Raw genomic sequence first — 26,445 nt, 5'->3', positions numbered from 1 at the left:
TAACAGAGCAGATTTGGGGGGGCCCCTGTTTCTTATTTTCTTTAGTTTTCAGGGAGCTGTTGAAACCAGGGAGTTAATCTTCAACTTTAGTTCCTTATAGCCATTACATTACTATGGATGTAAAGTCTGTTTTGGTGACGCTTCTGGATTAATCAATCTTCCTCATTTCTAGTGCAGTGGAAATCCTTCGAGCTGCCTCTTCATCCAATAACATGAGGCTGATGATTGCACGGGATGAACAGGGAAGGTAAGAAACTCCAAACCATTAGACTGTAGTCTAATGTGTTGTCTCTTTATAGATTACAGGATGGTAGAGGCCCTTCGGCCCACAATGTCATGCTGATTGTTGTGTGTTTGATATGTCAATAATATGTGAGTAATATTGTAAATATATTGATTGAATAAACATATGATTTTTTTAAAGATGTAACAGTACCACGTTGTATGTGTGCACCTCAGTTAAAGTAAAATTGAACGAACACGGGTTATCTCCCAGCTCTCTTGTTTAGCTTTCAATGAGTTTTCGAGTTACAAGACATAGCAGTGGTGATGAGTAAGTTTTACATAAACTGAGATGGCTGCCTACCTTTTGAAGCGCAGTGAAAAGGAGACAGAAATGATTGAGTTAAAAAAGGCAAGAAAGTCTGAACTCTGGGTTTATAAACAGTAAGTACCGGGTGATGGTAATAATAATAAACAAATAAAAGAGCAGAAATGGCTGGCTACACTGGAAAAATTGATGTGTTTGATTACACAACAGGAAACTGGATATTACGTACTGAACAAATCAAACAGTGTTTTGAAGCAAATGAAATAGCCCATGAAAAGCGAGTGCCAGTTTCTGAGTGCATTAGATGGAAAAGCATATAGTTTGCTAATATGTTTCATTTCTCCAACCAAACCAGCTGAAATGAGCTTTGCTGATTCGTGAAAGTAATGGAAGAACATTTAGATTAATCAAAACCATTCTTAATTGCAAAACGCTTTAGGTGTCATAGGTGGAATCTCAAAAGAAAGAGGAGTCGATTTCAGTGTACATGCCTGAATTAAAGAGATTGTCTGAGCAATGTCAGTTCAATAATGGGCTTAATGATGCACTGAGAGATTCCACTTCGTTTGTAGTATCTTACAACAAAGCATTCCAAAACAGCTCCTAACTGTAGCACTACTTATATTTAAAAGAGCGGTTAGAATTGCAAACAGCCGAGACACAACTGAGTTGCAGTCAGGAATGAAAGTGAGTGTGAACAGAATTGCATCATCTAAATGCAGGCAGAGCAAATCGTGTTACAACTGTGGCAAGGGCTTACAAACACCAGTCCAATGCAGGTTATTGGGAGGTTATATGGGAGGCAGGGTTTAAGGGTCGGCACAACATCGTGGGCCGACGGGCCTGTACTATTCTATGTTCTAAGTGTGAATTCTTTTAACCAAGTGTCACAAGTTTGCTGAGAAAATTCAAGCAGTGCTGGATGCCCAAAGGCCAAGGGAAGTATCACATGATTTTTCAATTACTATAATTGGTTCATATCAAACCTAGCTACTGTGCTCCACCTCTTAAACTCATTACCACAGATCAGGAAGAAATGACAATGGATGAAGCAGTAACAGGTGGTTTTCAAAAGTCCAAGGAAATGGTGACATCAGACTCTGCGTATGTTATGATCCATACCATCCAGTGAAGCTTGCCTACGATGGAGGTTGCCTTATATGGTGATTGAGAGCTGTACTATCCAAGCTGAGAGCCAGAGTGTTGGAGGAGCTGAATGCTGGTCATCTGGGCAAGGTTAAAAGTAAAGCATTGGCTTGTAGTTTTGTCTGATGGCCTGGGATAGACCTACAAGCCAAGTAGCTTGTCATGCAGTGTGCAGGATGCCAACACATCCAGAAGGTGCCAACAGCAGTGCTTCTTCATCCCTGGGGAATGCCTGATTGCCAGGTGGAGGATTCATGTAGATTTTGCCACACCATCAACGTGCAAAAATTTTTTGGTAGTAGTGGATACAACTAAAAACTGGCCAATAGTCTCCACTTTAGCCTCACACACTGTTGATGTGTTGAGAAGACTCCTCTCAAGAAGTGGTGTTCCACAGCACTTAGTCAGTGACAATGGAGCACAGTCTGTTGTGAAACAGTTTCAGTCATTCCTGAAAATGAGTGAAATAAGAAATATTATGTCTACACCATACCACCCAACTACAAATGGCTTGGTGGAAAGGATGGTCCAGAATCTAAAGCATGCACTGTGAGCAATGGTAGCAGAACACACTACACTGACACTGAACCTGAAGCTCGCCAATTCTCTCCTTGCATATCACAATGCAGCACACTCCACAACCTACAACCCACCAGCTATGTTGTTCCTGGGTCATCCCTTGTGTCCGCGCTCCGATCTCCTCAAACCCAATCTCAGGACAATTAGCTGGGATAAATTGAGGGCTCCTCAAACAAAGAGGTTCAATGTTTCACTCCTGGTCAAGCAGTCCTGGTGAGGAACTACAGAGGTGATCGAAAGTGGAAAGATTAAGGACAGGACTGGACCACTCTCCTACACAGTGGAGATTCCATCAGATTTCATCTAGAGACAACACATTGATCAGTTGAGAAGAGCAGAGTCAACTGTTAGAGAACAAAGGTGGCCAGAGTTGTCAGAACCACTTCCTAGAGTCCCAGAGTCAATTGCCATGGAGGAAGCCCCAGAACCTGAGATGGTTTCACAGCCACAATTCTCACCTGCCAAGCAGAGTGATCCCCTTTTCAGGAAAGATATTATCCCACAAGAGTAGAAAGACTCCACGATGATTAAATCATTAGACTTGAATGGGTCAATTTAAAATTTACTATGCTGTGGATTTCTATATATTATATAGTATACTGTATATACTGTAACCAAAGCCATGATCTCTGACAGCTGTATGAAGCTTTTTGATAGAAGCACGAGGTGAAATTATTCTGCTGCTGTTTCACCAAAAGGTATTGTAGATGTTGCTAACAAAAGCATTGGCAACAGGGATCACAAGTCCACTTGTGATTACTGAAGAAATTGGTGCTTGAGGGGGTTAACGATTCAGCAGATTGAGACTAGCCATGGAAATGAGTTAGCTGGATTGAGCCAAATGGGTTTTTGACCCGGTACACATGCATGCTGGGTCAAACTACTTATTGAAGGATGAAGACAATCACCATTTAGGCAGGTAGCCAGGTGCAAGGATTACAGAGCAAGGACTGAGATGTAAGTTTCATGCCTGTCTCATTTAGCAAATTCTGTTTTAAAATAAAATCCCCAAATATATTTATTTATGTACACTGAGACAATAAGTGCATGTGGATTAATCTAAGTAGTTAAAAGGAATATTCTGCATCAGAAAGAGACTTACATTTATTTACAGCATTGGTGCCTCTGGTTCCCTTCTCTTTCTCCCATGGTCCACTGTCCTCACATATCAGATTTTTTTTTTCAGCTCTTAATCTTTTCCACCCATCATCTCCCACCTTCTCACTTCACTGCCCCTCTCCCACCCACCTACATTCCCTCTCACCTGGTTTCACCTCTCACCTGCTGCCTTGTACACATATCACTCTACAGCTTCCTTCTCCCTTCCTGATGAAAGGTCTTGGTCCAAAATGAAATGACTTGTTCATTCCTCTCCACAATGCTGCCTGCCCTGCTAAATTCATCCAGCACTTGGTGTGTGTTCCTCAAGATTTCCAGCATCTGCATAATTTCTTGTTTTGAGCCACCGGTTTGTCTCAAAGTTATTGAAGTATTTTTGGTGCGCTGTCATTGTTGCATTAGGAAATGGTTCATTTAAGTTGAGCACCACAAGCTGCAGCAAAAAGGGATGAAATAATGAGTAAACTCTTTCAGGGATAAAAACAGAAAATGGGGGTCAGGAAGATTTGTGGAGGGAGAAATTAAGTTAACATTTATGACAATGAATTTTAGTCAGTACTGGAATAATGGAAGATCTGTTTTAGATATACTAGTTGAGAGATAAATAATGACACGAACATGTAGCCCAAATCAATGAAATATTCCCATGGAAAGAATCATAAAGGGATTTTCTTCCAATTGGTCAATCTACAAAGGCAGTGAATGGTCTGGAAGCAAAGATGAGGAAAGGTAGTGGTTTTGCTGAAGGGTAAATGCAAACATTGGGTTTAAGATGGCGATGGTGAAGCACAGGGACGACTTGCTGGCAGCAAACAAAACTACTAACTACTTTATTAATCACGCGTTTTCTCTGAAGCGATCACTGCAATAAATAGCCTGTAACTTCCCTTTCGGAGTTGAGTCTTTGACCTACCTATACACCTGCCATTTTTGCGGTGTGAGCGGAAGTCTCGAAGGTGCAGGGTGGTTGTGGTGAGGCGAGAACAAGCTGAATGGAGGCGTTAAGGCCTGAGCCTGAGAGCAGGAAATGAGCTGATATTTGCCCATTGCTGGGGCGGAGGCAATTCTAAGCAGCAGAACTGAGGCAAGGCAGAATCAAGCCAGTGGGGCCTAGGCCCGAGAGCGTATCAAGGTGATGGGGCCCAGATCTGAGAACGAGGAATGACTCAAGGTTTGGCCGATTTAAGCACCGGGCCAGATTGAAAAGGTCAGGGTGTTGGGGCTGGAGGAGAGGGGTGGACCAGTGTTCAACTTGCTACAGCCATTTAAGGACCCACCAATGGACAATCCCTTAGGAGAACATCATACTCGACTCAAGTGATCACACTACTGCTTTGGGTACCACTTCAATGATTTCTGGGTTCAGTAAATTTCTGCAGATTCATTGGCTTCAGTATTAACCCTGGGCCCAGAATGGTGAATATTACCAATCTTACCCCCAAGATGTGGAGACAGAGCACTTCATTGTTAAGTTCTCACCATGAAATTGTCAACTGGAGTGCCCTGTCCAATCCCTCACTAGTGCCCATTTTTCTATCCCAGTTCCACAGCCAAATTCAGCCTCTCCCACTCGCTATTTATCACAATGACAGAGCTTCTCCCAATCCTAAGCACAATGATGGTCATGCACACTTCGTTCCCCTTCCCTGGTTACCAGCCCTGACCACAAGGGATGCTGCAGATACTGGAAATCTTCACTGGCAAACACAAAATACTGGAGAAACTCAGCAAGCGAGGCTGCATCTACAGAGGAGAATAAACAGTCAATGTTTCAGGTCAAGGCCCTTCATCCTGCGTCCTTCCAGCATTTTGTTTGTGTTGCTCCAGCTCTGATCTCTGACCTTCCTTTCCCACACACAATACACCCCAGCATTCCCAAGTGATGGGCACAGCCTTCAAAGGTCACCTGGCTGTGGCCTTTGCTCTCGTCCCCAATAGTTACTGTTCCACCACCCAACATATTAGGTAATAATGAAGGAGAACGATTAAGATAAGCTCCTGACATTAAATTTGGTGGGCTGCCCGTGTTATCACACTCTCCCTGATAACAATGACTCATTGTTCATGGCAAGAGTGGTTCCTTGGGAGATCAGAGCTTGTCCAACCACAGTCCAGTGAGAGAACTTCTCCATCTGTCCACCACCCCTCCTCCCGCCCCACCATTTCTGTTTCCAGCCATCAGGATCATCATAGAGGTTGCTGACCGAGCCTCCAGATGCCTGTTGATCAAGAGGTGTGACCTGTGAACCAGTGCTGCTGGGACAAGCCAGGGCCTGATCAACCCTGGCTGGGTTGCCTGGGTGAAGGTGTCTGACGTTGAAAGACCTGAAACACCTGATGGCCCCAGGTTATATCACCAACGATGTGTCCCAGCACATCCCAGGAGGTATCTCAGTCCCACCTTCCAGGAACACCTCTGTATATTAAAAGTCCTTTGATGGGAATCAAGGCATTCCAAACCACTGCCCTGAGAGATAGCTGTCTGCAGACAATGGTGTGTAATTATTCAGTATTCCTTGTTTCAGACTAAAGACTGGTTCTTGTTTATATTAACTGGCTCTTAATCCCGTCCGTAATCCCTGAAGGATGTCCCACCTCCCCCCCCCCCCCCAATAATTCTTAACGCCATTACACTCCTTTGTCAAATATTCACCCCAGTCAGTGTTGCTGCCCTTTTTTTCATACATTGTTTCAAAGTCTCCACTGCTTCCAGGGATCCTACAATGCACATTGCAATGTACTCAGCCTCAGGCCAATGTTAGCTTATCTGGCAGTGTACCAGATGCCTGTGTCAGTTTCCCTATATTCTTATCAAGCATTCTGTCCTTGCTGCCCTTGGGTCTCAGCAGAGTACAGCTGGCCACTGTAAGTAGCATGGCAGGATCAGTGTGACTCACACTGTAGAGCTTCTGTTCGTTTCCTTCCTCTTGCTCTCTGTACCCACTCAGCACAGTGACCTCCTAGCTGGAGGTGCCGGTAGCAAAACTAACCACCGGAGGGACTCTGCGGGCCAGGCAGAGGGTGGTTAACGTTTCGGGTTCAAGACTCCACTGTTCCGGCGATCTGGGTTCAGCCCTGGCCTCAAGCCTGCTCCCAGTGGCCACATTTGTTGACCCTGGAAGCTCTAGTTTCCTCACAACTCCCAAAGATGGATGGTTGACAGGGCAGTTGCTCACTGTGAGATCAAAGTTCAAAGAACACTTATTACCAAAGAATGTATATCTCACCAGATGCTACCCTGAGATTCATTTTTTGTGGGTATTCACAGTGAATACAGTAAACACAATGGAATCAATGTAAAGTTACACACTAACCAGGACAGACAAACAACCAATGTGTGTCAGAAGACATACTGTGCAATCACAAAAAATAAATAAATAAATACAGCAGTGGGTTGCAGTTCATTGGGCCACACCAGGACCAGTATATTTTGGTCTAATTAGCCAAAGTTTCATGGAAAAGACAAACTACCATTTAACTGAGTTAAAAATTATTTATTTCAATGAAATACAGAGCAAGTTAGAACACTACCAATACTACTGGTGGCTGTCTGTCGTATCTGACGATGACAGGAAACCACTGTAGATCTCATCTGCCCAGTTTGCCGGAGCTGACTTAACGTGCTAGGACAGGCATGACCTTATCTCACCGAGGTATGAACCCACCAGCTACCTTTGTCTGGTTTAGCCCGCCTGTCAAAGCAGTGTCCCAGGCTGTTGCCGTTGTCGTGTGCAAACAGCTACTTGGAGCTGCAGGTGAGAGCTGAGTGACCGATGGGGACCAAAGGTAACATTCAACACGATTATCAATACCTTCACATTCTTCGTAGTTCCAAACTTGTTGAAGTAGTGAAATTGTTTCAGTTTCACTCCCAGCCATTTCTGGCATTTCCAAGTCTGAATGCTTGAAACCGCAGTGAGTAGGACAATTCTGAATTGCTTTATTGCTTATTTCTTGCCGAGTATTAGTGACAAAAATCACAGCTTTTAGAACACAAACACACACAACTGATGCTATTTAAATACTGTTCGCTCTAAGCACGCTGTCGTGTCAAACAGCCACAGAAGCACACATGACTGACACTAGTTAGAAACAGTTCGGCAACAGTCTCCTGTTCCAATTAAGTGGCATATTGTCCCAAATAAGTGAAAGGAATTCTGGCTTTTTTCTTGATTAGTTTTGTTCTCTAAGAGTTGTCTCAAAGAAGCGGCTGCTGCGATTAACCAGAATCCACTGTATCGAGAAATGAGTTGTACAGTCATAGGAACATAGAAAACCTACAGCACAATACAGGCCCTTTGGCCCACAAAGTTGTGCCGAACATGTCCCTACCTTAGAAATTACTAGGGTTACCCTTAGCCCTCTGTTTTTCTAAGCTCCATGTACCTATCCAAAAGCCTCTTAAAAGACCCTATCGTATCTGCCTCCACCACTGTTGCGGGCAGCCCTTTCCACGCACTTACCACTCTCTGAGTAAAAAACTTACCCCTGACATCTCCTCTGTACCTACTCCCCAGCACCTTAAACCTGTGTCCTCCTGTGGCAACCATTTCAGCCCTGGGAAAAAGCCTCTGACTATCCACATGATCAATGCCTCTCATCATCTTATACACCTCTATCAGGTCACCTCTCATCCTCCGTCGCTCCAAGGAAAAAAAGAAAGGACAAGTTCAGTCAACCTATTCTCGTAAGGCATGCTCCCCAATCCAGGCAACATCCTTGTAAATCTCCTCTGCACCCTTTCTATGGTTTCCACATCCTTCCTGTAGTGAGGCGACCATAACTGAGCACAGTACTCCAAGTGGGGCCTGACCAGGGTCCTATATAGCAGCAACATTACCTCTCGGCTCCAAAATTCAATTCCACGATTGATGAAGGCCAATACACCGTATGCCTTCTTAACCACACAGTCAACCTGCGCGGCTGCCTTGAGTGTCCTATGGACTCGGACCCCAAGATGCCTCTGATCCTCCACACTGCCAAGAGTCTTACCATTAATACTATATTCTGCCATCATATTTGACCTACCTGTCCTTGAAAGTTAGTGCATAGGTTGTGAAAGAGAAGAGGTTGGAACCTGAGGGGAGATAATGGCATGTGAACGATAACAAATGGACAAATGGCAGAGACAGGATTACTTAATGAGCTGGCATAGACCTGATCGTCTGAATGGCATCTTTCTATCTTGAGAGAAAATATGACTGCCTCAATATAAGAGGATGAGAAAATCTGCAGATGCTGGAGATCCAAAGCAACACACACGAAATGCTGGAGGAACTCAGCAGGCCAGGCAGCATCGATGGAAAAGAGTAAAAAGGACCATTCAAGATTCTGATAATAATGTCCTTGAGCCTGCTGGTGCGTGGTTTCAGGGTTTTTGTATCTTCTGCCCGATGGGAGAGGGGAGAAGATTGAATGTTTGGGATGGATGCAGCTGTTGACTATGCAGCTGCTTTACTAACACAGCAAGAAGTATGGACAGAGTCTGTAGAGGGGAGGCTGAATCCATGATTTTCTGAGCTGTGTCCACAACTCCTGCAGGTTCTTGCAGTCACGTGCAGAGCAGTTGCCAACCAAGCCATTATGCACCCAGACGGAATACTTCGTAGTATCTCAATGATGTTTCTTAGTATGTTAAAGCTGTTGTAATGCACATGTGTCATCGTGGTTCTATTTAATTCCTAACAGGCGGGAATTTTCCGAATTGTTGGAAAACCATGAATCCAGTAATACAGGATCAGTACAGAATTCACCCACCCCACGAGGACATTGTGAGTTTTAGTTTTTGTGACAATGCCAACTATTTCTAAAGTTTGTCACACAATATAATCTACTTATTGCAAAGGATCATTAAAGAACAAAAACTGAATGTTGGAAAAACACACCAGGTCAATCAGTGTCTGTGGAGACAAACGTTGGACTCTGTTTCTGTTTACACAGACACTGCCTGCCCTTGAGCATATCCTGTGTTTTCTGTTTTTATTCCAAGCTTCCAGCATCTTTTTTTTTTTAAATCTTCCTTGTACTTATGTCTGCTAATGGTCCCTGCACAGATCTGCCCCACCCACTTCCCATCTGATATGCTGGACAGAGGGAATGATTTCAGCAGGCAGTGACGATATCTTTAAGTGCAGCCAGTGGCTGTTTTACCAAAGTGGTGACAGGCCCACAACAGTGTTTTAAAATGGGTTTCATCGCAGCTGCTGGTTATGAGGTATCGCCGGTCATTTCCTCTGGGATCTGCCTTCTGCCAGTGTGCCATATGGCTTCCCAGCATTGTCTTTTCACAAGCCAATCACTAACAGGTGTTTCACAGCTGAAATGCTTGCCCCTGATGTCTGCCAACTTTATGCCAATGCCCAGATTCCAGGAATTCATTTGTGATCAGGAGAGGTGTAATGCAAGTTCTCTCTCTGTTAGAGTAACTGAGTGAGACTGCATCAGCTCCAAAGGTGCAATAGCCTGCCACTGAATATTATATTTAATAATTTAGGTGTCCTTCAGAATAGCGGAAGGTCATTAGAGCAAAACAAATTGAAGCCAGCTATTTGACACTCTCCTTAATATTGTTTTCTTGATTCCTTGCAACCTTGGTTTAGCGGTTAGTTGAAAACAAACCAAAACCGCTTAAAGCCTAAGCATGGGGTGGGGGGGTTAATGCTGTACGGCTGTGCTGTCCAAGTTCCGAAGAATACATTCGATCTCTTATTAAGAAACCAGAAACGACAAACAATCTGTGACAATTAAAACCAGCGAAACTAAATCCAGTGATATATCGAAATAAGTATTCTAAGTAATAGCATAAGTATTTAAGCCTATTTAAGCATTCTTAAGTGGTCAACAAAAAAAAATGTCATTCCAGCTGCCTCACTGGTTCTACATAGACTAACCTGACTTAGACAAAGTGTGAATACTTAACTATACTCTTCGCTTCTACCACACCCCGACCCACGCGGTGAATTATCATTAGTAAATGCACAACACAAAATACAATATAGACAGAAAACAGATACATGGCTCCTACAATTGGGCAAGCAATCTAGTGATGATGTAGAATATATAAGATTAGGATTCTTCGGACTTCATCTTAATTGTTAATTATCTTTTTCCTCTTTCCCTTTGGATTTGGAACAGGCAGATCATCAGGCACCTCATTAACTTCCGTGAGCCCTCGACTGTCAAGCCCAATGAGTTCCCGCCACTCGTCCAATGGAAACACTGGAAGTTTACTTCATTCTAATGTAGTGTACGTCAGAAAACTCTGCCATTTTTCTGTGGCACTCACTTCATCGTTCACTCATCTGATCTCTGAGATGTGCAGGCCTCTGAATAAAGGCGGCCAATTGTCACTGGTGCATTTCTATATGGAGAAGTTCACGCCTCAAAGCAATAGCATGCAATCCTTTCAGTCTGACATATGGTTCAATTTCAGCAACTACTGATCAAAACCTCTTGGTGAATCAGAGAAACAGCATATACCATGACACTATTCATCTGGTTGCATCCATACTTTCTGGGAAAGAACTATCTGACCAGAGTTATGTTTGTACTGGAAAGAGTACGGAGGAGATTTACCAATTATTATCTAGGATGAGGTATTTTAGTTATGAGGAGAGACTGGATAGGTTGGATCTGAATTCCTCTTGAGCGGCCAAGACTGAGATCAGATCTGATAGTATACAAAATAATGAGGGGAATGGATAAAGTAGTAGAAGAAAGAATCTCTTTACCTGGATAGGGGTATCTAAAAATGAGGCATAGTTATGAGGTGATAAGAGGCTTGGAGGGGAGTCCACCCTCTCTGGAGATCCCCACCAGATTCGGAATGGTTGGAATCTGGATGACACTACCTGAGAGGTGATGGAGACACAACATTCAGGATCCATCTAGACAAGCAGCTGAATTGCCAAACTCATGGAAAACCATGGATCAAGTGCTTGTAAATGGGATGTTCAGCAAGGGTGTAGGAGTTGAAGGGTCCATTTCTTCACCGTGTGGCTCTATGACTTTGACAAAGTGTGCACCCTCGTAGAATATTGGAATAGTTGGGGCTCATCCAATTGGGATCACAACCTCTTTCAGGCAGTGAGTCCCAACCACTCCTAAGTCTTAAGTGTGAAACAACTTCCCCTCACAATTCCCTTGCTCTCAACTACCTTAAAGAAGAGTTCAGGCCAGCTTAGATCAACCATGATCATATTGAATGGTGGGGTAGGCTTGAGCACCCAGGTGACCTTCTGCTCCTGCTTCTGTTTTCTTGTGTTCTTGTGTTGAAAAATACTCCAAAATCAATGGAAAATGAAAATTGAGAAATTCAAACTTTACTCATATCTTGAGTGTGAAAGTCATTGCAGTTTGATTGATAGGGGAGTTTCTTTTTCTAAGGAACTTAGATTTAATATTGTTTCTCTCAGATTTAGATTTTTCTTTCTTCTCATAGTCATAGTGATGAAGAGATTCAGCTCGTTACCATCACCAAATCTGCAGCCCTTGGACTCACTGTCTCAGGAGGATCCAACAGGCCTGATGGACCCAAAGTCTATGTGGAGGATATCATCTTCGGGGAAGACGGCCAAATGGTAAAGGCTGGCTATCTGGGAAATTGCAAATATCACTGAAGTCAGTTTTATTTTTTTTTCACAAGAAACACATTTGTAATTTCCTTTGAGATAATTTGATATTTATTATTTCTATATAAAGTCTAAAGTCAAGCCATGTTCTTATTTTGTATTAATTCTGCACCTTCCCAATATATATTTCTGGGTATGATGTCACCTGTAACTTGTTTAAGAGTTTTACTTGACTGCTCATGTCTAGGCATGTAGATCAGGACATGGCTTCTTTATAATGAAACCTGCACTAAATGTGAAAGTTACCCATCTGAACTTATTCAGAGTTTAGAACTGTTGATTTTTTTTATTGGGATGAAGCTATAGGAGAAAATTTATCCGAGAGCTAGTTTATTTATCAAATTATCTCAGTTAATCATGAATGCAGATTTATTTAATCTGTTATAGAAAATGTTAAATAATAACTAAGTAAGCTGCATTTTTTCCTGTTTGTGAATCAGAACACAGTCTAATCTGTACTCTTGTGATTAACTCTTCCCCTTCTTCTGGAAACAACCTTTGCCCCTCTGATGCTAAATCTCCCTGACCACAGTGTGTTTTCTTTTTCTATTCCTGATTCCACAGAAGTTCAGAAGCATGACCTCTGACCTTTTGCTTCCCAATCAAATCAGATTCCATATTCCCAAAACAACCCTTTCTGCAATTCCTGTCAGGTAGATGTCATCTAAAAGCCACCCACTGTTGTTCCAAATCTGAAGATGCTATTTCCATGTACAGACTCTGGATGGCTCTGTTTCCATTTCATCATCAAAGACGACCTCAGTATCTAACCTGATTTTTGGGTGACGGTGATATAAGGAAGGGCATGTAAAAAGCAAATAATTAAGTATTTATCCAGTTTCCCAAAAACAAATCTTCCCAATTGTCTGAAGAAAGCAACATTTCACAACCTGCTTATATGACACCATGCAATATTATACCTCACCTTAAGTAGTTGTCACCTCTAAATGAGCTGAAATTAATTTCAGGGGCTAGATTGTCCTGCTTGTGGTGAACTGCACATTTTTATTACTGACCCACACAGCAAGTACTGAACTTTCCTTTGGAGATTTATAATTGTAACCATGCCCTCTGAAGCCAGTCTGAATGTAAATGGTAGGAGCCAGTGAAACGGTGTTGTTACACAACAAGAAGCATTTGCTCTCACAAGGTGAGGTGAGAGTGATGGTTGGTTGTAGAATAAGTTCTGCTCACAGAACTGCTGAAAAAGTCTCTGACATCCAACTAAGATAGCCTTCCTAGTTTAGTCAACTGTCAAATATGTGAAAAGCCATGAATATTTCTGAAACCTCTGACGCTCAGAGACAATTAAAAAATATTCAAAATACAAAAAATGTACAAAGTTAAAGTTAAACATCAAAACAGCAAAGTCATTTAATTCCAAAAAGTATACATCACTTATTAGCTAAGTCCTTGCAACTATTCCTCTTCATTGAAATGAATGGCCTCTCTATTCTACTGAATGGTGTAAGCAGTAGAACTTGCTGCTGATTTGTATTTACAGTGTCATTGATTATATAGCACAGAAACAGGCCCTCGGACCCAACACATCCATGCTCAACAAATTGCCTTTCTGAGTGAGTGCTATCTTCTTGCATTTATAATAAATTTATTATCAAAGTACATATGTCATCATATACAACCCTGGGATTCATGTTCTTGCGAGCCTACTCAAATCTAAAATACAATAATAATCATAATGGAATCAATGAAAGAACGCACCAACTGGGCCTTCAACCAGTGTACAAAAGACAATAAACTGTACAAATACAAAAGAAAGAAATAATAATAAGTAAATAAACAATAAATATCAAGAACATGAGATGAGGAGTGCTTGAGAGTGAGTCCATAGGTCAAGGAAGCAGTTATGTGATGGGGCAAGTGAAGTTGTCCCACTGGTTCAAGATCCTGATGGTTGAGGGGTAATAACTGTATCTGAACCTGGTGGTGCAAGCCTTGATGCTCTTGTACCTCTTTCCTAAGGGCAGCAATGAGAAGAGTGCATCACCTGGGTGGTGGGCGGCACCGAATGATGGTTCCTGCTTTTCTGCGACAGCCCTCCCTGTAGATGTACTCACTGTTGGGGAGGGTTTTGCCAATGATGAACTGGGCCATATGCAATACTTTTTGTAAGACCTTCTATGCAAGGACATTGGCATTTCCATACCAGGCTGTGATGCAACCGGTCAATATACTCTCCTACACACATCTATAGAAGTTGATGCCATAGGACATAGAAAACCTACAGCACAATACAGGCCCTTTGGCCCACAAAGCTGTGTCGAACATGTCCTTACCTTAGAAATTACCTAGAGTTACCCATAGCCATCTATATTTCTAAGCTCCATGTACTATCCAGGAGTCTCTTAAAAGACCCTATCGTATCCCCCTCCATCACCGTTGCTGGCAGCCTATTCCACGCACTCACCATTCTCTGTGTAAAAAAACGTACCCCTGACATCTCCTCTGTACCTACTTCCAAGCACCTTAAAACTGTGCCCTCTCATGCTAGCAATTTCAGCCCTGGGGAAAAAGCCTCTGACTATCCACACGATCAATGCCTCTCATTATCTTGTACACCTCTATCAGGTCACCTCACATCCTCTGTCACTCCAAGGAGAAAAGGCCGAGTTCACTCAACCTATTCTCATAAGGCATGCTCCCCAATCCAGGTAACATCCTTGTAAATCTCCTCTGTACCCTTTCTATGGCTTCCACATCCTTCCTGTAGTGAGGTGACCAGAACTGAGCACATTACTCCAAGTGGGGTCTGACCAGGGTCCTATATAGCTGCAACATTACCTCTCGGCTCCTAAATTCAATCCCACGGTTGATGAAGGCCAATACACTGTATGCCTTCTTAACCACAGAGTCAAACTGCACAGCAGCTAGTGTCCTATGGACTCGGACCCCAAGGTCCCTCTGATCCTCCACACTGCCAAGAGTCTTACCATTAATACTATATTCTGTCATCATATTTGACCTACCAGAATGAACCACTTCACACTTATCTGGGTTGAACGCCATCTGCCATTTCTCAGCCCAGTTTTGCATTCTATAGATGTCCCATTGTAACCTCTGACAGCTCTCCACACTATCCACAACATCCCCAACTTTTTTGTCATCAGCAAGTTTACTAACCCATCCCTCCACTTCCACATCCAGGTCACTTATAAAAATCATGAAGAGAAGGGGTCCCAGAACAGATCCTTGAGGTACACCGCTGGTTACCAACCTCCATGCAGAATATGACCCATCTACAACCACTCTTTGCCTTCTGTGGGCAAGCCAGTTCTGGATCCACAAAGCAATGTCCCCTTGGATTCCATGCCTCCTTACTTTCTCAATAAGCCTTGCATGGGGTACCTTATCAAATGCCTTGCTGAAATCCATATACACTACATCTACTGCTCTACCTTCATCAATGTGCTTAGTCACATCCACAAAAAATTCAATCAGGCTCATAAGGCACGACCTGCCCTTGACAAAGCCATGCTAACTATTCCTAATCATATTATACCTGACCAAATGTTCATAAATCCTGCCTCTCAGGATCTTCTCCATCAACTTACCAACCACTGAAGTAAGACTATTATATCCAGGGCTATTTCTACTTCCTTTCTTGAATAAGGGAATAACATCTGCAACCCTCCATCCTCCGGAACCTTTCTTGTCCCTATTGATGATGCAAAGATCATCGTCAGAGGCACAGCAATCTCCTCCCTCGCCTCCCACTATAGCCTAGGGTACATCTTGTCCGGTCCCGAAGACTTGATGCTTTCCAAAAGCTCCAGCACATCCTCTTTCTTAATATCTATATGCTCAAGCCTTTCAGTCCACTGTAAGTCTACAATCACCAAAATCTTATTCTGTAGTGAATACTGAAGCGAAGTATTCATTAAGTTCCTCTGCTATCTCTTCTGGTTCCATATACACTTTTCCACTGTCACACTTGATTGGTCCTATTTTCTCACGTCTTATCCTCTTGCTCTTTACATACTTGTAGAATGCCTTGGGGTTTTCCTTAATCCTGTCCACCGAGGCCTTATCATGGCCCCTTCTGGCTCTCCTAATTTCATTCTTAAGCTACTTCCTGCTATCCTTCTAATCTTCTAGATCTCTATCATTACCTAGATTTTTAACCTTCCGTAAGCTCTTCTTCTTGACTAGATTTACAACAGCCTTTGTATACATGGCTCCTGTAGGCTACCATCCTTTCCCTGTCTCATTGGAACGTACCTATGCAGAACTCCACACAAATATCCCCTGAACATTTGCCACATTTCTTCCGTACATTTCCCTGAGAATATCTGTTCCCAATTTATGCTTCCAAGTTTCTGCCTGATAGCTTCATATTTCCCCTTACTCCAATTAAACACTTACCTAACTTGTCTGTTCCTATCCCTCTCCAATGCTATGATAAAGGAGATAGAACTGTGATCACTATCTCCAAAATGCTCTCCCACTGAGAGATCTGACCAAGTTCATTTCCCAATACCAGATCAAGTACAGCCTCTCCTCTTGTAGGTTTATCTACATATTGTGTCAAGAAACCTTCTTGAACACACCTAACAAACTCCACCCCATCTAAACTCTTCGCTCTAGGGAGATGCCAATCGATATTTGGGAAATTAAAATCTCCTACCATGACAACTCTGTTATTATTACACCTTTCCAGAATCTGTCTCCCTATCTGCTCCTCGATGTCCCTGTTACTATTGGGTGATCTATAAAAAACACTCAGTAGAGTTATTGACCCCTTTCTGTTCCTAACTTCCACCCACCGAGACTCAGTAGACAATCCCTCCATGACTTCCTCCTTTTCTGCAGCCGTGACACTATCTCTGATCAACAGTGCCACGCCCCCACCTCTCTTGCCTTATTTAGTGATAGGATTTAAATTTTCATCATGCATCTTTCTGGATAAGATGCTATCTCTTAATTGATCTCATAGCTTTATAACCAGGAGTTTTATTTGACTAGGTCAGTGCAGAAAGATAATGAATCTTTATAGTGAAGCTTGTGCTAAATAAACTTAATACTGCAAGGAGTACAGAAAGTCAATTAGAAATACAGGCGACCCAAAGACAGTGGTCACAGTATAAAGGCAACCTAGCAAACTGGCGTACACACCCAGGGTGGATTTTTTGTTTCTCTGGTTGGCATTCTGGTCATTGATTCTCATTCTCTTCATTAGATTTTTTTCAACACTGACTGCAGTTTGAATTTTTAAAAAAACAGAAAATGCTGGAAGCGCTCAGCATCTTTGAGAGAGAAACTGAGTTAATATTTCATCTCAATAACGGTACTTGCTCCCTGAACTTTTTGAGTGTTTTTGGGCTTTATTTCGGAATTCCAGCACCCACAGTATCTTGCCCATTGACAATGCAGTGAACACTTTGTGATGCCCTCAAAAGATTGTGTAAAGCACTTTATACAGTACTGTTCAAAAGTCTTAGGCTCATGTATGTATTAACGAGGGTGTCTAAGAATTTTGCACGGTACTGCATTCGTCAACATGGAGCAGAGAGCGAGCAGGATCGAAGGATGTTGGGAATGGCGATGGTGGAGCATGGAACAAGTGGCAGAGAAGGAATGCCAGGGGTGAGGGGTGGTGCGGGTGCAGACAAGCCAGGCTGGGAGACACCAGGCAAGATAACTTGATTCCAAATAATTAGTTTATTAATCATTACAGAATATCTCTTTGGTGCTTCCTGCTCCCTTCCCCTTTACCCTTACAATTCCCCTCTCCCTCCCCCCTTCCTACTCTCAGTCCACAATAGAGACCAATGTCAGAATCAGGTTTATCATCACTCACATTTCATGAAATTTGTTTTTTTTGTAGCATCAGCAGTACAGTGCAATACATAAAATTACTACAGGACCATGCAAAAGTCTTAGGCTCCCTTGCTATATAGCCTAAGACTTTTGCACAGTACTGTAAATTTCATCTCCACCCAATGGAAACAGAGGCAATCCACTCCATGTTACTCATGAGGCCATGATAAAGATGAAACTCAAACCCCCAGTAGGAAAGTGTTACCCAACAAAAAATAGTGGAATGTTTCTTGAGTTTACATAACAACGCATTACTGTGGAGAGTATACAGGCTCCTTTGTTATATATGATCTGGACATTTTTGATGTTGGTGTTGATGCTGACTGTTGGCAATGCTGACATCTGTTGTCTTTCACAATATTGTCCTGAAAACAGAAAATAAAAGAGAGGAAGTATGCATATTGAGTGTCTGAAACTGGCTAAAACCATGGAAACAGTGTGCTGTGATAAAATGACAACCACCTACTTGATTTTTAAATGGGTTTTCTTAGGATGGCCAAATTCGTCCAGGAGACCAGCTGGTTGCAATTAATAAAAAGTCGCTAATCGGAGTGACGCATGAAGAAGCCAAAAGCATCCTCAAGAAAATAAAGTTGACGTAAGTGGATGAAATTTCATATGGTGGGTTAGTGGTGGGATAGGCACCCTTAACTCAGAATGGTATCATTTGTTCAGAGTCTATTCCAGAGACAGGAGCACATTATCTGCTCTGCCCTTTATACTCAATACTGTAATGCACTGTAAATAATTAATTCCTCCAGCTCAGATGTGAAAGAAGTGCGAGTGTCATCACCAATTAACTAGACTATTCATACTCTACTTGTGCACAAGGAGGACATCATGGCCCTGTTGTGTAGTAATATGACATTGTTATACAGAATTGACTTATTGTGTATGGATATTGACCGTTTGGTAAACTGTGTATGTTTGAATTCCTTACTTGCAAGATCAATCACCATTCACATTACAGGTGTTAAAAGTCAATAGAAACTACAAGCTGACACTGATGACACTTTGAAGTTAGCAAAGTAATTGTCCATTAGTTGTTGGCTGTGTTCGCATCCTTCCATTATATTCTGATCTCGTCTGTCTCCGGCATCCACTGCTATATAAAGGGAAGCTATTTGTAATGACCAGTGTGCACAAAAATCTTAGATTGCGCAATTTTTTACCCAGTAATCACGTGTACACTGATTAATCTCTTCGATAAAACAGTATAAGTAAGCTCGTTCTAAAATCTGCAGACAAATCATTGTCAACAAAGTTCATATCAGAAACCAGAAAACCAAGTGTGATCGTGCATGATCATGAAATATACTTAGCATACCCACGAGGAGGGCGGTGATGACCTTTTGTGCACAGTTTAAATTCCTTTGTGTGCTGGTAGCAAAAGATGTGTGCGCTCGCACATGTGCACACCTTAAAGGGAAAATTGAAGCTATATTCTTAATAGAGCTTTCTAGAAGGAGGCTCACTTCAGAGGCCCCACTTGTCTGAGTTGACTACAAACTGCCCCTGGCTATTCTTGCCTGGTGGTTGTATTTAATCCTCGCCTTACTAAAACTCCCACACTGGCCAATTCTCCTGGTAGTCTGGTCAGTATTTAACCACTAGCCAACCACTAAGTAGAAGTGATTTTGACATTAATTTAATTGCTCTTTAGCGGCGCTTGCTGTATGCACATTAACTTCTTCATCTCCCGTGGTGTTTATTTCAAATGTTTCATTGGCTGACCTTCTTAAAACAATTGTGGAAGCTTCAGAGAAGGTGCAAAGGAGATTTACCAGGATGCTGCCTGGATTAGAAAACATTCTTTATGAAGAGAAGTTGAGCTTTGAAATTTGGAATGAAGGAAGATGAGAGGTAGCTTGACAGAGGTGTACAAGATTATGACAGCCAGCACCTTTTACTCTGGGCAGCATTGGCCAATACCGGAGGATATCTGTTTAAAGTGAGGGAAGGAAGGTTTAGGGGAGATGTCAGACGTAAGTTTTTTTTTAACACAGAGAGCAGTACTGCCTTGAGCACACTGCTAGCACAGTATTAGAAAGAGATACAAAAGGGATATTTAAAGGACTCTTGGGTAGGCACATGGATGTAAGGAAATAAGGGTCATGGCCTATGTAGAAGGGAAGGATTAGATTGACTGTGGATTGGATTTATATAGGTCAACAAGACACAACAGCACAGTATGACAGAAAGGCCCGTACTGTACTGTTCTCTTCTCTGTTCTGTATAATCTAGACATGAACATTGGTAGACAGTGAAAAATATGCCATTTTCTTTTTAAAGGTTGTAAAAAAAAAAAGAAACAGAGGTACAGGGCTGGGGGCAATTTCACTTCTTGATCCTCTTCTGCCATTCAGTGACAGCATGACTTATCTCTGATCCAATCAATAGCCAATGTCCCTTCACATCTTCAATTAGTTGAAGTCTAAGAGTATGAAGTTTAAAATTAAAAACTGATCAACCATCAGCTGCCATTTCTAGAAAGAATTCCAAAAAGCACTTGTTTTCTAATTCCATTCCCCTAACGCTTTCCTCTAATTTCTTGAATCGTGCTGTCCAATCCTAGAATGTCCAACATATGAAATAACTTCTATCTGCCCATAGCCATCTCTGATACTGTAATATTTTCAATCAAGTGAATCTGTTAGCTTTTAAATATCAAGACTACAGCCACAGTTTCTATAACGTCACTTGTAATTTTACTCTCAGAACAGTCCAGGTGTCAATATTACCTAACCAGAATTTCCACCAGATGTGGTCCACGATTTAGTTAGCTCTATCATAACTTCCACCTCACTGTATCAAGGTAGCGTAACGTTATTAAGATGCGAGCAACCCAGCTTCAATTATGCCACCGTCTGTAAGGAGTTTGTAAATTCTCCCCGTGACAGCGTGGATTTCATCTGGGTGCTCCGGTTGCCTTCCACATTCCAAAGACCTGATGGGTTGGGGTCAGGGTTAGTAAGTTTTAGGCATGCTATGTTGGCAACGGAAGCTTGGCAATACTTGTAGTCTACCCACCACAACCCTTGAAACTGTGTTGGTTGTTGATGCAAATGACACATTTCACTGCATTTTGATATAAGAAATAAAGCTGATGTTTAATATTCAAAGGGCAGCGCTCTTTAGTTTTTTTGTGACTATTTTCTTTACACATCCCTGACATTTGAACAATGTTGTTCTTCACTCAACCAGATACCTCTTTGGATCTCATTGTATCTAGGTATTCCCCATTCAGAAAATACACTGATCTCTCCATTTCAGTTCCAAACCAGAGATGACCTCACACTTACACTGAACTCCGTCTGCTGCAGTTTTTCCATTGAATTATATTTTCATGGTACTTGAGAAGTTCCTCTTCACTTTTCCAAAGTACTGGCTTAGCACAAATGCTCTGGTGAGAAAGTTCACATCTCTTTAGCCACAAATGGTGCATGGAGCTGAAGATCCAACATTTTTATTTATCATTTTCCACAGACCGGACAGAATGTCCTTCAGATCATTGAGGGAAGTGAGCCATTTAGCAGATAGGCGACTAGTTATTCTCTTTATTGAATCAGAAAACTTTTGCAACTTCAGGGCACTTATATTTATCTCAAAATAAAAAGTCGCCTGCAAACTTTGAAATTCTGGAAAAGATTTGCGTTTAAACATGTGTCAGCCCATTGAATAAGTATTTATTTATTTATATTATTATTACCAGTTTTTTGTGTTCGTGCAGTTTGCCTTCTTTTGTACTTTAGATGGTTGTCAGTCTTTGTGTGTAGTTTTTCACTGATTCCATTGTACTTCTTTGTTTTAATGTGAATCCCTGCGAGAAAGGCATTCGGGCGTCACAGTAGTGTAGTGGCTGGCGTGACGTTATTACAGCTCGGGGCGTCAGAGTTTGGACTTCAGTCCTGGCGACCTCTGTAAACAGTCTGTACACCCACCCCGTGGAATGCACAGGTTTTCCCCAGGTGCTAGGGATTCCGTCCACAGTCTAAAGATGTAGCAGGTAGGATAATTGATCACGATAAATTGTCCCATGATTAGGTTAGAGTAGGCAGTATTGCTGGGGTGGCACAACTCGGGAGGCAAAAGGGCCTATTCCGCACTGCATCTCCAAAAGCAAATCTCAGGATGGTACTGTATATGGTGACATACACATACTATGATAATAAATTTTCTTTGTACTTTGACTTGTAAAGATGTGTGGGTTTAAAACTAGATTGGTTTTGGGACTTGTTAATTGACAAATCGGATTTTTAGTAATTGTCCTATTAGTTTGTAATTGTGTATTTTATTAACATTTTTTAAAGGAATGAAGGAACCATAACAATTGCCTTTTTACCAGGCAAAGGGCTCGTACGCCGGCAATCCTCGTTACACAATGCAGACGACTCGGCTCAGAGGAACGTAGGAAACGACTTCAGTTCTTGCAGACTGAAGGTTCATGTCAGAACTCCCAAGGTTAGTGTGAATAACTAAATCTGATTCTGACACTCAAATGTGATCATATGAGTGTCAGAATCAGATTTATCATCGCTGACATGACGAGAAACTTGTTATTTTAGCAGCAGTAATTTCTATAAATTACAAAAGTACCGTAAATAAATTCTGTAGAAAAAGGTAGTGTTCATGGACTGTCCAAAGGAAGGCAAGAAGGAATTGCTGAATTATTGAGCATGAGTCTTCAGGCTCCTTTATCTCCTCCCTGGTGATAAAATTGCGAAGGGGTCATTTCCCGGATGGTGAGGGTCTTTAATGATGGATGCCACGTTCCTGAGGCATCACTTTTGAAGATATCCTTGATGATGTTACTCCAATCTTTAAGAAGGGAGGAAGGCAAAAGAAAGGAAATTAAAGGCCAGTTAGCCTAACCTCAGTGGTTAGGAAAGTGTTGGAGTCTATTATTCAGGATGAAGTTTTGGGGTACTTGGAGACTATTGATAAAAGAAGTCAAAATCAGCATGGTTTCTGTAAAGGGAAATCTTGCCTGACAAATCTGTTAGAGTTCTTCAAGGAAGTAACAAGCAGGGTGGACAATGAAGAGGCAGTGGATGTCATTTACTTGGATTTTCAGAAGGCATTTGTTAAGGTGCCACACATGAGGTTGCTTAACAAGATAAAATGTTATGGCATTACAGGAAAGATACTATCATGGATAGAGAAATGGCTGACAGGCAAGAGGCAGCGAGTATGAATACTGTAAAGGGGGCCTTTTCTGGTTGGTTGCCAGCAACTCAGGGGTCAGTATTGGGACCGTACTTTTCACATTATTTGTCAATGATTTGGATAATGGAATTAATGGCTTTGGGGCAAAGTTTGTGGATGATATGAAGATAGGTGAAGGGGTAGGTAGTGCTGAGGAAGCAATGTGATTGCAGCAGGAGTTAGACAGACTTAAGAATGGGCAAAAAAGTGGCAGATGGGATACAGTGTTGGGAAATGTATGACAATGCATTTTCGTAAAAGGAACAATAGTGCAGACTATTATCTAAGGTGCGGAGGGACGTGGGAGTCCCTGTGCAAGACTCCCAGAAGGTTAACTTACAGGTTGAGTCTGAGGTAAAGAAGGCAAATACAATGTTGGTATTTATTTCAAGGGGAACAGAATGTAAAATCAAGGAGGTAATGCTGAGGTTTTATAAGACACTAGTCAGGCTGCACGGAGTATTGCCAACAGTTTTGGACATATCTCAGAAAGGATTTGTTGTCTTTGGAGAGAGTCCACAGGAGGTTCACAGGGATGATTCCAGGAATGAAGGGATTAACATATGAGAAGCATTGGTCAGCTTTGGGTGTGTACTCACTGGAATTTAGAAGAATGAATTTAGAAGAATTTAGGGATCTCACTGAAACCTACCAAATGTTGAAAGGACTAGATAGGGTGGATGTGGAGAGGATGTTTCCTATGGCGGTGATATCAAGAACAAGAGGGCACATCCTTAAATCTGAGGGGGTGACCTTTTAGAACAGAGGTAAGGAAGAATGCTTTTAGCAAGAGAGTAGTGAATTTGTGGAATTTTCTGCCACAGATTGCGGTGGAGGCCAGGTATATATGTAAATATATATTTAAGACGGAAGTTGATCATTTCGTGATTGGTCCGGTCATCAAAGGATATGGTGAGAAAGCAGGTGTATGAGCTTGAGATGGCAGGATCAGTCATGATGGAATGGCGGAGCAGTCGATGGGCTGAGTGGCCTAATTTGGCTCCAATGTCTTATGGTGCTGTGATGGAGCTGGCTGAGTCTACAGCCTTTTTGGAGAACGTAAAACAAGAGTCTGTGTTTGCTTTGTACATAAGCAGCAGTCCTGAATTCATTTGATACCTTACTTCCTTTTTCTTCATGTGCTTATCTACCCTGTGACTTATGCTGTGACTCAGTGGTAACCCCCTTACCCCGACTCACCGTGTCATGCTTTTCACTGTGACTACTTGATCACAAAGTCTGGTCAGCACTTCAGTTCCAGAGTGGCTCTCTTTCTGACAGGGGACTAGACCAAGATTTAATTTGTCCTTTCATGTAGAGAGAGAAAACTGAACATTGCTATTTCAAAATAAGAGGAATGGGTGTCCACTCAGTGTACTGGGAAATATTTATCACTCAGTTAAACCCTAAAAAGATTTCCTTTTCCACTGCTGTTTATGGGATCCTGCTGTCTACAGCTGACTATTTCTGCAATACAACAGATACTATCCTTTAAGTTGAACTGTGATAACTATCATTTTGTAATGCCCACCCAATATATTGATACATTATTCACATTCTCCCCTTCCCGGACAGTGAATAGGTTCGTGATTATGGTTGTAATTGGCTTTGGGGGTTCCTGACAATAGGAAAGAAGTTGATTGATCAGAAAGTCACTCCTCTTGGATAGACACAGTGACAGTGAACACTTCTGAAGTAGCATAGTGTCAGAGGAAAGCAGGTCTCGAGAGTAATAACCATGAAGCTAGTGGACTGTCTGGCTCATTAAAGAATCTAGCCTGTAGATGTCCTCAGGTCCACTGAGGTTGATTGTCAACTGTCTCCTCAGTCCCAGAACCAGGCCTTGTTGCCAGGGTTACTAGTAACCTCCAAATCTATTAAATGAATAAATAAGAAGAAAACTCTTGTAGAAGATGGGCAGAATGTGAATCACCATGTATCAGGATATAGGGTGGCCATTACAAGATCATATTTATCAAAGTACAATGCAGGGACACCAACAAGGATTACAACACACTTGACAAAGCAGCCACATAAACAAGCTCCTAGTTCTGTTTTGTAGCTGGGTTTGTTAACCCGCCACCAAGGACATATATTAAGAAAGTTGCAATAAAAAGGCTGGCAGTATCATGAAGGATTCCACACACCCTGCTCACGGACTGTTTATTCCAGTCCCATCAGGGAGGAAGCTATGTACCAGGACCGCCAGACTCCTGAACAGTTACTTTCTCCAAGTAGTAAGGCTGATCAACACCTCCACCTCACTGCACCACACCCCCTCCCACCAATATACAATCCATCTATGTATATACGCTATGTATCTATATTTATTGCTTTTTATTATTCTGTTCTTTATCTTACTGTGTTTTTTTTGTGTTGCATCATTTCCAAGTAACAATTATCTTATTTTCCTTTACACTTGTGTACTGCAAGCGACATTAACCATTCTTGAATTTTGAAACTACCAATTATTATATTAAATATTACCAATAATTACTTTCTGCAAACTCAAGAGTATCTACTTAAAAATAACATGTTATAAATATAATACTTTTAAAGGACAGCCTGTTGTACTGCGCTCTGTTTTACAATACAGACAGCTATAGTTCATGTCAAAACAACTTTATAGAGTTTTTCAAGGAAGTTACCAGGAAAATTGAGGAGGCAGTGAATGTTGTCTACATGGACTTTGACATGGTCCCGCATGGGAGGTTGGTCAAGAAGTTTCATTTGCTTGGTATTCAGGATGGGGTTGTAAACTGGGTTAGACATTGGCTTTGGGGGAGAAGCCAAAGAGTGGTAAGGGATGGTTGCCTCTCTGACTGAGGCCTGTGGACAGTGGTATGTCACAGGGATCAGAACTGGATCTTGGGGAACAACCAAAGAGCTCCTGCCACATTTAGGACTCCATCATACAATGTGGTTTCCCAAGAGAATAAAGAGGAAAAAAATGGCAAAGATGTGTCCATGAGCCTGTCCATTCTACTTCTTTGTAGCAAATCTAGGTTGTATCCTTGGTTACTAGATGTAATTTACCAGATGACTCCATTAACAATCCTGGTTTCTCAATTTCAAATTGAATGTGACTCAGCTATCAAAGATTTTCAATAAGCTGCAGATAAAATGTCAAAGTTCTCACGAAAATTCTAACAGATTTTCTGAGCTGTTGTTCCTTAATCTTCTGTAGTAGGCTCACCATTATTTGTATTTACTTCTGCAGTCTCAACATGAAGACCATTATCTCGTGTCTTCACAGTCACCGGACATCTGCCCACCAGAGCACACTGCCTCAGGTATCTCTCAACGTTGGAGAAGAAATCTACTGAAGTTGTTTAAGTTATATGGTTTTAGAAAAGTGTTAACCAAACAACGGGTTGT

The 26,445-nt window shown here is 41.9% G+C and overlaps 1 protein-coding gene across 2 annotated transcripts in view; it reads left to right on the top strand.

The window, feature by feature from the left end:
- LOC140735378 (syntaxin-binding protein 4) overlaps nt 1-26,445 on the top strand; it is a 120,562-nt gene that overhangs the window by 47,894 nt on the left and 46,223 nt on the right. For both annotated transcript variants that reach the window (XM_073060363.1, XM_073060362.1), the window contains 7 exons: nt 173-247; nt 9,083-9,165; nt 10,529-10,640; nt 11,835-11,973; nt 18,354-18,460; nt 22,173-22,323; nt 26,288-26,360. In XM_073060363.1, coding sequence (XP_072916464.1) covers nt 173-247; nt 9,083-9,165; nt 10,529-10,640; nt 11,835-11,973; nt 18,354-18,460; nt 22,173-22,323; nt 26,288-26,360 — 740 coding nt within the window. The remainder of the gene's footprint in view (nt 1-172; nt 248-9,082; nt 9,166-10,528; nt 10,641-11,834; nt 11,974-18,353; nt 18,461-22,172; nt 22,324-26,287; nt 26,361-26,445) is intronic.

The sequence above is a fragment of the Hemitrygon akajei genome, chromosome 11, assembly GCF_048418815.1.
Source record: "Hemitrygon akajei chromosome 11, sHemAka1.3, whole genome shotgun sequence".
Taxonomy (NCBI): Eukaryota; Metazoa; Chordata; class Chondrichthyes; order Myliobatiformes; family Dasyatidae; genus Hemitrygon; species Hemitrygon akajei.
The sequence above is the reverse complement of the archived record's forward strand: the minus strand, read 5'-3'. Positions and strand labels throughout refer to the sequence as shown.